At 34.5% G+C, this 17,190-nt stretch overlaps 1 protein-coding gene across 2 annotated transcripts in view; it reads right to left on the bottom strand.

Moving 5' to 3' along the window:
- PDS5A (PDS5 cohesin associated factor A) overlaps positions 1–17,190 on the bottom strand; it is an 85,364-nt gene that overhangs the window by 28,526 nt on the left and 39,648 nt on the right. For both annotated transcript variants that reach the window (XM_069791398.1, XM_069791407.1), the window contains exons 7-16: positions 16,810–16,890; positions 15,217–15,357; positions 14,066–14,181; positions 13,174–13,268; positions 12,156–12,301; positions 5,889–6,040; positions 2,413–2,526; positions 1,684–1,765; positions 869–917; positions 609–748 (exon numbers count right to left, since the gene is read on the bottom strand). In XM_069791398.1, coding sequence (XP_069647499.1) covers positions 609–748; positions 869–917; positions 1,684–1,765; positions 2,413–2,526; positions 5,889–6,040; positions 12,156–12,301; positions 13,174–13,268; positions 14,066–14,181; positions 15,217–15,357; positions 16,810–16,890 — 1,116 coding nt within the window. The remainder of the gene's footprint in view (positions 1–608; positions 749–868; positions 918–1,683; positions 1,766–2,412; positions 2,527–5,888; positions 6,041–12,155; positions 12,302–13,173; positions 13,269–14,065; positions 14,182–15,216; positions 15,358–16,809; positions 16,891–17,190) is intronic.

Genomic DNA, 17,190 nt, shown 5'->3' with positions numbered 1-17,190 from the left:
CAGAGCCACTAGACAAAACCCAAGTCTATGTTTGTTTATTGACGTTCTCTATTGTGATGTCCATCAATGAAATTGCTTACTTTATTTTGGGGCCACAAAGGAAAAAAAAAAAAAAATCTCTGTTGGCACAATCTGTAAATCTCTGGAAAAGCCGGGGGGGATGGGAGGGTAGGGTGGGGGTGGGGAGAAAGAGAGACTGACCTCAACATCCTAGGAAGAAAAATAAATTAATAATATGCAGATGGTATAATACTTGGCTTGCTGATACTCAGAAGAAATTTCATCAGTGTCAGAAGACAGTTTAGGAACCTTACCATAAAAGAGACACTTGAAATAAAATATTTTAAAAAATTAAATTAGTCTTTTAGACTTTATGCTTGATGTTCACAACCCCAAGGAGGAACAAAGCTAATGTTTTCTTAGGAAGCAAGATGATGATAATAAATTATATTTTCCATAATCTCTACAGGTTAAGCAAAAACGGTATTTTATGAAAATCGTAAATATATAGAAATTATGCTAAGGTATCAAAAGAGACTATTAACTCTGAATAACTGTTTCAAGCACAAATATTTAAGGTATAGATGTTTGCTTTTCCATTTCCTTACCACACAGACATCTGCCTGTTTACAAGAACATGTCGGGCTAATTAACAGTTCAAGCTGGGACCGAAGTTTCTCATCGTCACCCAGAACCTGATTGAATTTCTTCACAAAATCTTGTGCTTTTCCAGGATCTGGAAGGTTTTCTGTATGATTAAACACAATTTAACATAAGATAAATTTGCTGCTTCAGTATACCAAGATTCACAGAAATACAATTTTCAGAAAATCTGTAATAACAGTTTATAGAACTTACTAACACTTACTTGCTATGGTCATCAGCTTTCCAAACATGGCAGCACTGTTTGCTTCTGACTGAGAACAAGAGCAAAAACAAACAGACAAACAAATCACCAATATCTCCTTTATAAAATATACCTTTAAGCTGATTTGTTAGTTCTTCTGCAGCACTACAATCTACTCTGGAATCTTATGTTTTTGTTTTAAGAGTAAACACTAGAATAGTATAACAGTATCATTAGCAGCTACTACACACAGAAAAAGGGGAAAAATCTTCTTGCAATGTCAAGGAACTGCAAAAATTCACTAATTCACATAACAGATCAAAACACATTGTTGGAAAAAGACCTCAAAGAAAACCCCAAACAAACAATTCCCCCAAGCCCACCTCCACACCAAAACCGCAAAGCAATGCCCTTCTATTTAAAGTTTCTGCTAATTTGAAGATATGCTTATAAGTAAAATTCCAGTATAAATACTTTAAAACTTTTTTTTTCAAACAAACAAACAAATCATTGCTTTATGTTACAACATATTCCATTCTCAAAATATGAGAAACAAAAAAGTCTGTCAAAAGCAAACAAAAAACTTGGAATTTTTTTTTTAAACTTTTCCCAAAGTTATTGACCAGTAATATAAAATAATGGTAAACATAAGGAGGCCATATACCTTTAAGCATTACTGAAAGCAACTTTACTTAATAAGAATAGAACATTGTCTACATATGGAAATCAACAGAATTATAAAGTCACACTGAACAAATAATATAGTATTAAAAAACCCGCAGTAAATTAGTCTAACAGGTCCATTGGATTTAGTATTAGTATTTTCAAAACCGTACAGTGGGCTGCTTATGCAAGTCTAGTAATTCTCGTACGTGACTCCTTAGCATGTTCTGGCACTTCCACATCTCATTCAATGCTCTGCAAAAGTGAAAAACGAGAAAAGAAGCTTACCAATTCGTTCATGACAAGAACATGTTGGATGTATTAGCAAACAAGATTGTTTATTTATTTATCTTACAAGTGCAACATCTGCTAGGTACAATCAAAACCTACCAAGTATTAAAAATAACTGTTCCAAGCAAGGTGGAACTGATTTTCTCTTTTTACAGAACATCACCTCTCTTATTATTCTACTTGGAACAATTTCACATATGCAGGACAGCTGTAGTATGTCTTACAACCACCCAAATTATCTTGAAAATAACATTTTCAACATAAAAACCAGGCCACTATCAACCAGAATTCAGTTATAGATATCTTCATCATGGACCTTAATATAGAGCAAATCTAGAAGTCATTACTTGCACTTTTTTAACTCTGCATTGTTCTCATTGGATGAAAATGAATAGACAAAACCACTCTTCTCAAATATGAAGGTATCTTTTTGTCTAATGGACATGTAGAGTTTGTATATAAAAGGGAAATGCTTTGAAATACTACTTGCAAATAACGCTAAGCATCAATTACTTATATTTTTATTTAAGTCCTGACGATACAAGTAAGATGATATAGATGTTGGAAAAGCCTGAGAAAGCAAGTATTTGCTGAATACAAACTATACTCACTTGACGGCGTTTGGATCCAAGCTAGCATACAAATAGTACAAGCACTTCATTCGCTCTTCTGTTTCCAAATTGTGTGGAACAAGATACTGAGCAAAGATTTTCTCTACCAGTAATCTGCAGGAAAAGAAGAGATAAAAACTACATTTCTGAAACTGGTAATACCTTTCAGACAAGCTGAAAGAACAAGAAATATGAGAAGTCATTGAAACTAGATTTTTCGACAGAGAAGAAAAAAAAGTGGTGGTCTTTTTCTCATCTGTAAAGATCTCTTTCACTGTTGATAGAAAGATAAGCAAGAACTGCTTCTTGAGAGCTTTTCCATGTTCTTTCTTTTTCACCTCTAAGAGGGAGTAAATTCTTTATTTGTCACCATCCAAATCCTCCTTTTTCTTTAGGCTCTGAGAATCTCCCTTTGTTCATTCTCATACATAAGGGAATACAGACAGTAAAAAGCCCAAATAAAGGAGAAAGAATACAAGATATAACTTGAGGGGGAGGAAAAGTAAAAATCTGAAGTATCCTCAAGGGAAAGGTTAAGATAAAACTGTAGTATTTGAGAAAAAAGCAAAATATTTGAAACTACTTATTATTCTACTACAGAAGCTAAAAATCAGCATTAAAAAGGTGGAGACAAAGTAACACCAAAACAACAGAAGGCACAAAATGAAAACTAAGTGAGAGCAAACTTAACTAGCAAAACCATTCTCCAATTATCTCTTTTTTTAAAAACAATAATACATATTTAAAGTTTTACATTAAATACAAAACTTGAACTACAAAATATGACTGTACAGTTCATCTAATTATAGCCCCCCCCCCCCCCCCCCAAGTAAAAGAACATTCAGGCATTAATTTAATCCATAGCAATGAGAGTAGTGCACAATATTCAGCTATACAATTTGATATTTACGGACAAATATTTTGTGTGTTTGAATTTACAAACTTTTTTGCTATGATTCCTAGTAAGTACTCTCAGAGTGCCTTGCACAAAGACCACAGAAGGCAGCACAGGTCAAACACACCTTATTTCTGCTCAAAGAAAATTCCAAGAGGCAAGGCAAAGGAATAAAAGGATGATCATGAATATGGATACAACTATCTCAAAGCACCCCATTAGTATTAAAGAAAACTTGGCTTTTCCCCTTTAAACGTACATTTTACTATTGATGACTCCAAGAACTAAATTGTTCAGGGAACAGGATCTTCAGATCTCAGGGGGCTCCATCTCTGTTTAACACACTAGGAGATTGGAGGCATCACAGTTATCTTACTGATTTATGAACACTGCTCTAGCCTGTGTCTCTGCAGATACATATTCTAGAAAAGCTGTCAATACAAATGGTGAGACTGTATTCATGCCTTCCCTCGTCCACGTTGGTTAGGGTAAAGATTTACAAATAGGGAATACCTGACACACACTTTTCTCCTGTGAGGAAAGTCACCGGCTAGCATATCAGGAGTGGGTAACAGGGCAGTGTTTAAGATGTGGTTATTTTACTCCATTTCCTATGCATTTGTTGTAAAACAAAGAAGCTCAGAGCACACAGGCGATAAGCAGTTCTTATGGTTAGAAGTTCTCAGTCTTGAGTAGACACGCACAGCAACAGTCAAGTAACATCAAAAACATTATCAAGTGACAGAGTTAAGGACATGTGGAGAAAATTTGTTCTACTCCTCTTCATGCCTGAATACTGTGTGATACTGTCCTGTTATCTTTTGAAAGAGCTAGTATTGTCCCATGCACACAATGGAAAATACTGCAAGGCTCAGAAAGCTGTTCCCTGTTACTTTTTATCCTCCTCCTTCATTATGGAAGGAAAATAGGCCAGAGCTGGCCAATTTTGACCTATGCTTGTGTGTTTAAAGGATTGGATGGACTTGGTCTTAAAAGATCATAGCATTTCTACAGCTCTTCAGGTGCTGAAAGTACTAACTTTATAATTCTGACATTATAACATTGAAATGCATTTATTCCTCCACTCTGAGATGGGGAAACCAACCCAATGGTGTGACTGAGCAAGAACTTCATTGTCAGCCTTAAAAAATAGTAGAATTTGAATTAAAATTCAGGGTACCCAACTGAACTAGAGGAACACTGAAAATCAAGCCATCAATCTTTCAGTGTGGATACCCAGAAAACAAAGAGCAAAGAATCCATACCTACTCATGAAAAGACCAGTTTCAATGGCGTAATAGGACTTTCAGAAGAAATCATGTCAGAGAAAGAAACTCAGCTTTGATGACACATTCTTTCCTTAAAATTCCTTGCCTCATTTCCCTGACAGTGTTCTGCATTTCCTGTGAGCAGGAATATTGGAAACATCTGCCCTATTCACTATGGAACTCTGATTAATTCTGTGCTCACTATCAAATCTGTGTACTGTACTGACAGTGAGACATGAACAAGCTAGAAAAAACACAAATGAACCTCTCAATGCAAATTAAATCATATTTGGTGCATATACATATGCAGAATTAGCTCTGTATAAACTATGTGAAGATTTCCTAATTTTTTACTGTTTGATACTTCTACCTCAGCAGACTTTCAGAGTAATTTCTGTGGGTACAATCTCCCAACCATATCTATCTTCTTTAAAAAAAAAAAAAAAAAAAGACAGCGACTAATCAAATATGTGAATCTGGCCCACTTATGATCAGCCAGATGAACAAAATGAGAGCGTTCACCACTGCAGTGGTAAGAATTCACTATCATAACTGGCAACTCAATGAGCCTATTAGCCCATTCAGACTAGTCACTTAGATTACAAAACAATACTAGGTAGCAGACTCTATAAGCAAGATGCTGAGAAACACTATAAAGAAATTTCCAAGTCTGCTGAAATTCTATCTTTGTGTGATCTCATAGTTTGGCTCTCCTTGTGAAAGACAAAGAATTACTAGTGAGAGTTGAAAACCATCTTCCAAAACTTTGGCCAAAATACTTTTCTCTAAGCTAAAATGGTATCTCAAAAATTAAAGGGACTGAGTGATAAAACAGGGAAGACTAGAGAACAGTGGAGGCACCCCTGATATTTCTTCAGCTTTTGATCTACCTAAAGGGTCCATTTCTACATAGCATACCAAAAGGAGATGTCTGTGCATGTCCTGTGGTGCATACATGCACGATGTTCACAGATCATGGATTTTAACATGCTAGCCTCTGGAAAGTATTAAGGCAAACAAGAACTGGATATAGTAAATGCAAGATTTGACAATTTTTTTTATATGCAGTAGTTATTTAATGACAATCTACTATCATTGCAGATCCAGTTCCATCAGAAAATAGAATGAATACATGAACAGATTATGCAAGCATCCTGAATTTCTTAGTACATGTCTTCATGATTATTAAATATATCATACTTAAAACCACAACTACAGAATGCAATATAACAGCTTTCTTGGGATAAGCACGTATTTTCAGAGTATCTCTTATCACTATACAATTAATATTAGAAAGGCTTAGGTTGACTCACTTGTCATCAATGCTATTTTGATAATATATGTGCAAAAGTTTATCCTTTATCCAGCTCACTTTCTCTGCAGCATCTTTTCCAGCCTCGGCATGAAGACAATACTTCTTGTATAGCTGGGCAAGACCCATCATAGCTTCTTTTCTTACTCGCCACTTGAGGGGGAAGAAATGAAAAGGAGATGGGGAAGTGGTTTTGGTAAATAAATATCAAACATATACAAAATACAGTGAAGATGTAGAAGCGTGAAAGACAAAATGGCCACATTCTGATCTCCTATACTTAGACACTTCAAAAGCTGAAAAATGCTGTTTAAAGCCTCTAAATGAGAATTTCTGAAGCCTACATAAGGGGTTTCTTCCCTGTGCCATGCAGATTAAATATTGTCTATACAGAGGAATCCAGTACTCTGCTGTGCTGAGCGAAGAAAATCTGGGAACTAGTCAGTGTAAAAAAAGTTAAGTACAGCTTAACATGTATGCTTGAATAAGCACCTTCTTGATCCAGGATTTGGAAGACTTACCTATTCAGAGACAGGCACCAATCAGAGGTGGCAGCTTTGTTTCTCCCCATAGCCTTACACTGCCTTACAGCACACTTCTCTAGAAATGGGAGATCTGGAGCTTAGGCCTAGCTAAACCTACTAGGGCTTGAACTCTTAGGCCACTTTCCAGGACAGTGGGAGAGGCCCTTTGTGCTGAAGCCTCGAAGTAATCGCTGTAAGACTCCAGGGACCCAGGAAAAAGCCAGACTACAACATCCACAGATGGAGTTCCTCGGTTCTCATTCTTGCTTTTTGGTGGTCACTACTTTATCCCCTCATGTAATCAGGAAATGTCCCATTATTAAACACTTTAACAGACAAGATCCATAAGCTCTCCTACACTGACTTGTGGAAGGAATCATACCTGAACAGACTGAGGATTAATTTAGAGAGAATAGTGTCTCCTCCTGAATGACTTACACAGAAAGCCTTAGAAGAAACTTGTTTTCCCTCACCATTTAAAAGAAATGCATGAAATTCAAACTGAAAAAGAAATCTTCTTCCAGAACACAGCAGATATCAATTTTGGCCTTGAGCTCCAAGGACTAACAATGCTCAAATCATTTCACCCTATCAAGCATAAATGTAGGTACTACTATTCACACTGTGCATAACTTCTTCAATGTTATTAAACTGAGGGATTGTTTTAATAACAGTGAGATATTGCACATTTAATTTCTTAATAGTTTTACTGAATTACTTCCTCTTCTTGAAGGGCAAAGAAAAGAAAAATCTTGAAGATAATATGGCTTATGTCAGCACAACAGCCTTAGCCGCCACTAGCTGTTGGAGTAAGTTATATCAAGAAGGTGGAAAAAATAAAATTGTATTTTGTTACATGTCTTAAATATTAAAACCACAGGTAACAGGTCAATATAGTAATGACTTTGACAATATATAGTATAATACTTTGTTTTCACAAAAGAGAAAAAATTTAGATATAAATAGATGTTACTGTTTAATTTCTCTGCAGGAATTTGTTCACACCCATGGTGATCTAAAGCACATTTTAAAGAAAATAAAGGTCTGAAACAGAAACATTTTCAGAAAAAGTATTAATATTTTTCTGTGTTCAGACATACCCCTCCAACGGAAGTGATAGCTTCATCAGATCTCCTGTATGAGACAGGAAGGATGGCACAACTATTGTCAGAAGACAATGGAGAAGGATTAAAAAAGATGATTCTAGAAAATTGAAGCCTAAAATGAAAGCAGAGTACTTAACAAGGGGTTATAAGGAAAAGAGGTTTGGATTGTCAATAGATTTCTGATGACTGAAGTTGCTGTAGAGTAGAAGTCAGAGCATGCAGAGAAGCAGTTTCAGGCAGAAGATGGGAGACACTGGACAGAATCCTTTAGAGAATGCTTTGAGAAGCAAGTCACTTAACAGGAGATACCGGTAGAAAAAAAAAGAGTAAGGTGCTACTGAGAATTAAAGCTCAAACAGTATACAGTAAGGTAAAACATGAAGGCAAATGAAAATACAGGGGAATGTAATAATCTGTTTCAAAGGGAGCAGATCAATAAACACAGCTAACAGAAGTACCGCCCTGATTTAATTAACAAAAGAATTTTGACAGTCTTAGCTTCCTTGGTTAACCAGCATAATTAAACTCCTTCACCGAAGACTGTTGGGCTAGTGAAAAAAACCCCGTTATTGAAAGTTCAAGACAATCCTTTCCCTGTTGGAGTAGCTAACCTATTCCTTCCATAGAGTTAAGAATATTAACATCTTAAAACCTTTCTCCTTCATCTGGAAAAAGTTTTTAGTACACACAGAGGAGAAGTTAAAGCTAACACATGCAGAAAAATGCATAAACAGAAATAGAAAATGGGAGTCTGTTCCTATGGCTCCTCATTCTATAGCTTTTGACTTCAAGCTGATGATGTGAAAGTCTGTTCGCACCAAGGGACTAAGTTTCTAGACCGCAAAGGCTGTTGGGAGAAATGGGAACCGAAGTCAGCTGTCAAAACTCTCCTATAACTTTTCAGGTTCTTAAGGTTACTCCAATATAAAGGAAAAGTACCTGAACCATTTTTAGAAGCTTGAGATTTTTTTTTTTTTTTTTTTTAAAAAAAGTCTCCTGAAACTAATTATTCTGAAAAGTGAAGACACTGGAAAGACCCCAGAGACAGTGCTGCAATGGAAAATTCCTCAGAGCAATTCTTACCAAAGACTGGATTCCAGTTTTTGGGAAGCATCTGTTCCCAGAGTTATTTTTCCAAGTGGACCAATAAAAATGGATTTGAAAACTATAGGTGGTGTTGGTGTTTGTATGGGGTGGGGTTTTGCCCATAGAGATCAAGTTAGCTAAGGACGTTTTTTAAAAAACACAGTACTGTCTTTTAGCCAAAAGTTTTTACCCTAAAGAAGTCATTAGGCTATCTTTACTAACACTGGGACAATTAGAATACAGTCAGGTGAAAAAAGAGATCACATAAATGGTGTAACATGATTGAAATTTAAATTTTTCACATTGTTTTATAAGGAAAAAAAAGGCAGAATTGAAATAACAGATTAGTGTGTTTAAACAATCAGCACTTTACTTCAGCCTGTTGGACAACTGTTCTTTTTATAGTAATATCTATGCTGATTTGATAGATGATTGCAGGCCTAAAAAGAATTAGATGAAGTCAAGTTGATGAATGATCACTTAGGGGTTTGCAGTACATTTGTCCAACAGAAACCTGGCTACAAGGGGTAAATGCAGTCAGCAGAAAGTAATCAAGTTCTTGAAAGCAAAAGAATAATTAAAATAGGTATAATGCACTATGTCTGGAACTGAAAAAATCCTACATAGAAAATACAAAGACAGGTACATGGACATATCAATGCTCCTCTCCCAGACCGGAGAAAAATCCTAAAAAAAAAAAAAAAAAATTAAAAAATGCTGAAAATTTAAAATTCCTTGATACTCACTTTATAACACTAATTATATTTACAAAGACATGCTATATTGTTAAGGTCTACTTCAAATGCTAAGCATTTGTTGTAGTCATTTCTAGTCAATCCTCCATTTTCACTTCTCTTCAGGACGTATTTTCATTAAAGCTCTCTCCAGAGATTTTTGTAAGAGAAACACCATCTAAAGGTAAGGTTAGTCTTCACTGATGAGTGCCTGAAAAGGCACCTAACCCTGAAATGCAATTTATCATCAAACCTATGACTGGTGCGAAATCACTGAGTCAAACATACTACGAACATTAAGAAATACCACACCGGGTTTAAGGCTATATGAACTGAAAATCCTTAGCTCTGTAGACATTAGTATTACAGCTGTACAACTGACTGCCTCTTACTGGTGGCAACATGCTAAAGGAGAACAGAGATGCTATGTAGAAGACACAGTAGCAATCATCCAATTCTGACTAGTTGGAAGTCCCGGTGGGAAGTGGTGGTTACACTAAAAGTTTTGAGATCTCATAAATGACTTTTTGGACATGTTTGTTTAATGGCTGAAAAAGAAGGAAGGTGGTCTTAATCACTCCTTAGAAATGAGCAAGGTCAAGCTGCAGGTACAACTAACTGAAGAGCTGCTTTATAATAGAGAACATACTCAAAATCAGTATTTCTCTTTGTGCAAGGATGACATCCTTTTCTCAGAATCCATTACAGTAACATTCTCATTTAAAAAGGGGAACATAAAAAAAGAGAAATTAATTAAAAAGAATTAAAGTAACTAGCTAGAATGACAAGAGGTTATAGAAAGGATGTCCTCTATCAAAAGGGAACAACAACAACAAAAAAAATCAACATGGCTACACAGCACAGTGAACTCTGCTATTAAAACATCACCCTCCAAAGAACATGGAGCCACATCTGAAAGACTGTAAACAGGAAAGAGTATGAGGTCTGGCAAGTTGAAGGTAAATCCTTGATGAAACATGGCAAAAGTTTCAGAACCAAATTATTAAAATCATACTAATTAAACATCTTCACCAAAAGCCTCCAGAAGCAGGAAGCCTTCCAGACCCTTTTGTAGGGCTAAAAGACAAACAAGATTTCTTCCAGAAGAGAGATCTGAAGAGGTTTCTTAAAGTGTCATTAGAAGACATTTTAAAACAAATTAATAAAACGAGCAGTAACAAAATCATTAAGAACAAGTGGTATCCCATCCATGACTTCTACAGGAATTTAGACGTGATACACCAAATACTAACTATTCTGTTATTGCAATCTGTCAATGAACAGATTGAACACAACAAATGTGAAAGAAATCAAAAGGGTCCCAAAAGGAACAGAGTGCCACTCACCCTCCAATTTTGAATGGACAAACATTTTGAAACACAACAGTAACAACAACAAAGAGTAGAGACTGCTGAAAAAAGAAGTTACGGGAATGAGTCATTACACTTCACACAATGGGAAGTTTTGTCCAAGAAAAAATAAATTTTAGCAGACCCACAAGCATATCAGTAAAATGCATCAGGATCCCCCAAAGCTTCTGACAAAGTCTCACACCAGAGGATCTTAAAATAAAAATCCTGTTGTGAATTAATAATAACTAAAACATAGGGGACAACAGGTGGAAATAAATGACTGGTTTTCACAATGAAGGGAACAAAGGCCACCTATTGATGGGGTCAGAAATCTATGACACTTCACGTGCAAAAAATTATTAGAAAATCAACTGAACAGTGTGTATAAAATTCACTGAGGTAATCAGATCTAACATTATAATGAAGAACTGCAGAAAAATGTCAAGCAACCGAATTGTTACAATACGAAATGAAAGAAATTCAGATTAAGGCCAGATTTTCCCACCTGTATTAACTCTGCATGTCTAGTATTAGGCAATGTGTCATCTAAAATTATTCAGGAAAGATACTGAAGTCAACACGGATGTTTTCCAAAATCGTCAGTTCAGTGCTCAGAAATAGCATAAAAGACAGAATGTTAAAGAACAAGAAAAAAAAAATTATCACAAAGTATGTACACAAGATGGTGCACACCTTGAATGCTATGGCTGAGTATGGTCGCCTTGGTTCCAATAGGATGTAAAACAACCAGAGAAGAATGATAAGAAGTATGCAATAATCAATTTGTGTGGAAGTTAATCAGGTGATTCTTTAGCTTGGAAAGCAAAGGCGTGGAGAAGATATGGTATACATATTTATTAATCATAAAGGGGTCAAAGAATATTTATTATTTTACATAATGCAAGAACTACGAGATACCCAGTGAAATTATCAGAGAAGTTTAAAACAAACAAGCGAAGTTACTTTTTCCACACATGCATTAAACTTGAATTTACTGATGCAGATGCCATGGATGCTTATAAAGTACAAATAAGTTCAAGGAAGAACTTGATAAATGAATGGAATAAAGTTCCATTGAAAGCTATGATGAACATGATCAAGCAGATTTAAGAAATCCTTAAATTACAAATTGCTGAAAGCCAAAACTGACCACTATGGGAATTATACTGGACTATAGGGACCTTTGGCCTAAACATATGTGGCAGTTCTTATGTTCTTAGAATATGATTGTGTTCCTCATGAGTCAACGACCTTTTTTTGCTTGACAACACTTGATTGGTGCCTCCATCATACAGAATCTACATTAAGACGTTTTGGTAAGAAAATTATTTCCACCCCCCACCCAGCATTCTAGTTGATAGTAAACTCTAAGATTCTCTGTTTCTGTGGCTTATTTTTTTTTAATGTTACTTTTACCAAATTATATTAGAAGCAGATATTCCTGAAAATAAAGTATTAACACTTACCCGTTTGTCGAGTGTTCTTTCCCTTACAAAGCCAAGCAGCTGGTCATTGACTAAAGAAAGATCTCTCTTGCCCGCAGTAATAATTGTAACAATAACATCATGTCGAATGGCTTCTTCTGGGTCATGTGATCTAACCTTCAAATATTCTGTTACGATCAGAAACAATGAAAAGCTTGGCTTTTTTTATGTAGGTATGACATATTCTGATTTATTAATAATGTTAAAACAAGTAAATGTCAGTCACATATCACAACCATATATTAAACATGTAACTCCCTATAGGAAACATCTGTTCCAGCATTTTCTATGTTAAATATAAAACAATTATATAACTGTAAACATCAGAAGAATATAAAAGTGAATAGCTTTTACAATAACCTCATTTGCAACAAGCAATGAAGTGAAATAGAGCTGATTAGAATATATTGAAAATAAAGGGGGGTGGGGGAGCGAGAAGAAATAAAAAGAGCAGAGACTCTCATTCCCAAAGAGCTAAGAGGGTAAATAATAAATGAAAAATACTGACAATTGCTGTAGGTTAGCTTGCATCAAAAAAGAACAGTATTTTCAGTTAGGCCTGAAATTCTGCTCATAGTTAAAATGATGCTGAAGTAAACTTCATAGTTTAGATCAGCGCAATGGTGTTTTCTAAACTCAGTGGAACAGACTACTGGGGAACACACTGTGTTTTTGAAAATAAATCAAGATGTTGCCCCAATATTTGCTTTGACTTGCCAAAAGTTTCATTAGAATCTGAAATTATTTAAAACTCATTCAGCAACGGGTAGCTTCATAAAGACTCATTCTGACAAAGTCCACACAATGTCACACACTCTCCTCTTTTCAATAACTAGTGCTTGTCTTCAGCAGAAAGCAATTACTCAGTAGTGAGCTCTTACATCCAGCATGAAGCACTGGACTTGATACATTTTAGAACTATACTGCTATGTACAGAAATAATTACATTCTTCCTTGCTCATTTCTTAAATTATTCTAAACCCCTGTATGAGCATCTCACCAGTGAGGTCTTTTGCTAAGTCTGGATGGTTCATTAAACAATGACTGGCGAATTTCACACTCTCTAATCTCACAGGGACATGGATATCATTGAACCTAGAGGGATAGAAGATGATGAATGTTAATTTTTAATTAGCCTTGCAAATCAAGATTATTCTCTGTGTAGTAACATGTGTTGATAGTATGTTCCATTAACTATTAGAATACTTTTATGTGGCAAAATAATACAATAGAAATGTTTTGAATTTATATCCATAATGTACCCCTCATACAAATTTTTATGTTATTTCTCACGAAATTAAGTCAGGACTAAAATTAAACGATGAATACGCTATATGCAGATGAAACGTTGATCCAATGAATCCTGACCATTGACTTTTGAACACAACTCTCCATGCACTGTCAATTGTGTGTTTGTATCTATACACATATGAAATTAGAAAAACATAAATTGCCATATAACTTGTACCATTTGAAAACATTCACTTTTTAAAAAGTGATAAATTTCTATATTTACTTAAAAGGAAATATCTCTTCACTCAAAAACATAAATACCAAATAAAACAGATATAGTTGCAGATATAGCTAAACAGTATGAAATTTCAGACAATGCTGGCATATCTATTCTGTAATTTCTGCTATGCATGTAACATGCTATCTATCTAACCCTTATTCCCATAGCTGACAGCAATATAGCAGCAGTCCTTCAGGCTTCTTCATTCTAAAATATAACTGTATGCAATTCTCTGCTTCAAAGATTTAACAAAGGAACTCGTTCAAATATAAACAAACGGTTACATCCTCTAAAAATGCAATGAAAAATGCAATACTATCAGAAAATTCAGAAAAAGAAGAAGAATAGAAATTCAGAATTCTCTCCCCGTTTCTCTTACCGTCCAAGAAAGCACTGCCAAAGAGGACGATTTTGTGTGGCCAGATCAGAATCTTTGGAGCCAAAGAGTTTAGCCAGAAGTCGAACAACAGCCAAACGTTCTTCTCCATCATTGCTCTAAAAATCAAAACATGAAAAAGGAACTGTAAATCATTATCCGTAATATCTCAATTTCTGGCTTCCTTCTGCTTTTATAAATTAGATTAAAAAGTGAGTTTGAAATAATTTCTGATAATCCTCAGTCTCCTAGTTAGATTATTATATGAATATGAGTAAAAATATACAAATACCTACTAAGTTTACATATTACAGCTATTAAATAGATGGCTGTGCTTTGAAAATTCCTTCTCTTTTTGGAATAAAAACCCATGCACAGTAGTCTGAATAACATATATCCCTAACAATTTCAACAATGAATGATCTTATTTTTGGTTTAAAACATACTTCAAGACTATTTTATGTGTGTTGAAAAGACGCCAATTAAAGATGTTATGAATACATGTGTACTAGCAAAAGGTATATGTAATTTCACCAAATACCTATTTCTTGGTTATTTTTGTTTGTTGCCACCATACCCCATATGTACATGCACACACATAAAATTATTTCTCTTGTCCACCTGCAATCTTATGAAAGGCAAGCAGCTTTTTAATTAAAAAAAAAACAAATCAGGATAAATTAACTATTTCCAAGGATTCAAAAGAAGTCAGCTTACTTATTAGCTGATTATGACAAATCTGAGAAAATATTTGGAAATACTTCCTCTATTATTAAAACATTATTTCACAAAAAATTTCTGCAAATCAATACTGAAGCCGACACACTTGCATTTCATGAGATAAGCCAACCACAGCCTAATTAATTCATAAATTTCAGGTGAAATCCAAAGATGAAGTACACATAACTTTTGCATTAGATCATATGAATTTATCATTATAATGATTATATATTTTGTGTGCATAATACACATGTGCAAGCACACAAGGCACACACTTGTATACAACCTTCCAGTGTCCTTCCTTTAATATTGCATTTAAAGTGATAAATATAAAATTTTTATCCCTCCAGTAGAACACTTAGTAAATCTACAGAGCTGCATTTTTAACATCCACACAAACTGTATTACTTGTCCAAAGCTACACTGTAACCTACCTTCAGCTTGAATTCAAGCTGTGGCATGACAGACAGCAGTAAGTGAGGATCTATGGCAAAAAGCTCTTGTATCAAGTCAAACACATGTTCTGATAAGTCACTTACTGAAGACTTTCCCAGTACCAGAACCTGGTTAAAAAACTAGAATACAAACAACATTATTTAGCAGATTTCCCTTCACTAATGCAAACACTATTTTTAAAAAATTATTTTAATGGAGTATCATTAGTACTTTAATTCTAATGGAAGGTACTCAATGCACATTTTTTCACTACATCAAAGCATTTCACCCTTACAATTTTGGCTCAAGGAAATTACAAACAAACCTCCTTCACAGTTCCATCAGGATTGGTTAACTCATGGTAATTTGATAGTTTAAAATACGAATAACCATCTCCCCAGCAAAATTAACAGGTAAAAAAAGAATTGTTAATTTAAAATGTATATTCATCCAGTAGAAGTTGAGAAAAAAAATTAGTATCTTATTTTTAATTTTCTTATAATTTAAAACCAATCCAAATTGAAGATCGTCAAATGTTGAAAAAGATGCTTCTCTACTTTTAATCCATTTTAAAGAATGTCAGATGACTTCATGATATGTCTTGTGATACTTGATGATAATGTATCAAGGTTGTTAGTGATCTAACACAAAAAACCCAAAGTAGCCTAAAATATGAATAATTTCTTTTAGATTAGTTAAATTTTAATATGCTTGATAGACTTCCTATTAGATACTGTGGGTTAATATTAATATTATTTGAGCAGTGCAAATGCTACAAAGCTATTACACACTTGAGTAAGAAAGTAAGAAGAATAATATTAAATCAACTCAAAGGTCACTCTATGCACTATCCTGTTTCCAGCTATGACTAATTACAAAAGCTTAAAGAAACAGGGGAATTGGAAAGTGGTACTTAGTGAGACTGCTTGCGCTTTTAAATACTTACTGATAAATCTTTTATGAAATTGCCTAATTCCCTTTTTAAACTACTCTGACTTTTAAGAATTCTATTGGCTTCAGCACCAAGGAAAGGCAACAGAATGGACTAGACTACATCCCCCACAAGACTGTAGTGGCTATTTTAATAGGTAGAATGCAGAACATTGATGTTCAACAGAAGGAATTATAGTAGAAGGAAGCCTTTTAAAAACTCAATTCTTTTAGTCTTTATGACCAAAACAAGTTAAAGAAGGAAAAAAAAAAATTAGTTAAGTGCTAGTAGTTTGAAATGCTTCATCCTAAAGCTTGGTATGAAATGAGGCTGTCTGGTTGCTGGACATATGAAGTACTAACAATTCCTTTTGTTGCAACAGGATTTTTTGGTGGTCACCTATTTTCACAGCCTAGATTTAGGCTTAGACTGACATGGGTAAAAATTAATTTCCTCTTCACTTACTTGAAACACCTCACATACTTCTTTAACAGCCAAGCTAATAATAGCTTATTCAGAAAATGGTATTCTTGTAGCTGCATTACAAAATGTGACTTTTATAAACAATACTTTTAAACAAACAAACAAATCTCCAATAAATCAAGACAGTAACAAGAACCCTCGTTACTTGTAGGTAATATGGATTAATTCATTTACATACATTGGCAATACATGGTTCAATGGTCTGGACGGTCCTTTTCAACAGGACTTTTGCAAGATCAAATGCTTGTTTATTAAGGTTCTGAAATAAAGAAAAAATAATAATAAAATTTTACAGATATGAACTATTTCAGATGACTTTACTTTCTCTCCTAATCTTGAAAGACCATAACTTTAGAAAGGTATGTTTTACCACCAATCTATTTGTGGTTTTCAAAGCTATCTAAGTTCAGTTATGTTAATTCCACAACTACAGACTTAGAAACACCTTAAAACTAGTTTTTCACACACTTAAAAGGAATCTAACCCAAACTCATCACTTCCTGCTTATTCTTCTAAGACTTTATCACTCCAGTTGTTACTTTTAGCATTGCATTCATAT

This window comes from Haliaeetus albicilla, chromosome 1 (genome assembly GCF_947461875.1).
Source record: "Haliaeetus albicilla chromosome 1, bHalAlb1.1, whole genome shotgun sequence".
In the NCBI taxonomy this organism is placed as follows: Eukaryota; Metazoa; Chordata; class Aves; order Accipitriformes; family Accipitridae; genus Haliaeetus; species Haliaeetus albicilla.
Note: the sequence above shows the minus strand (reverse complement) of the source record. Positions and strands in the feature narration are given on the sequence as shown.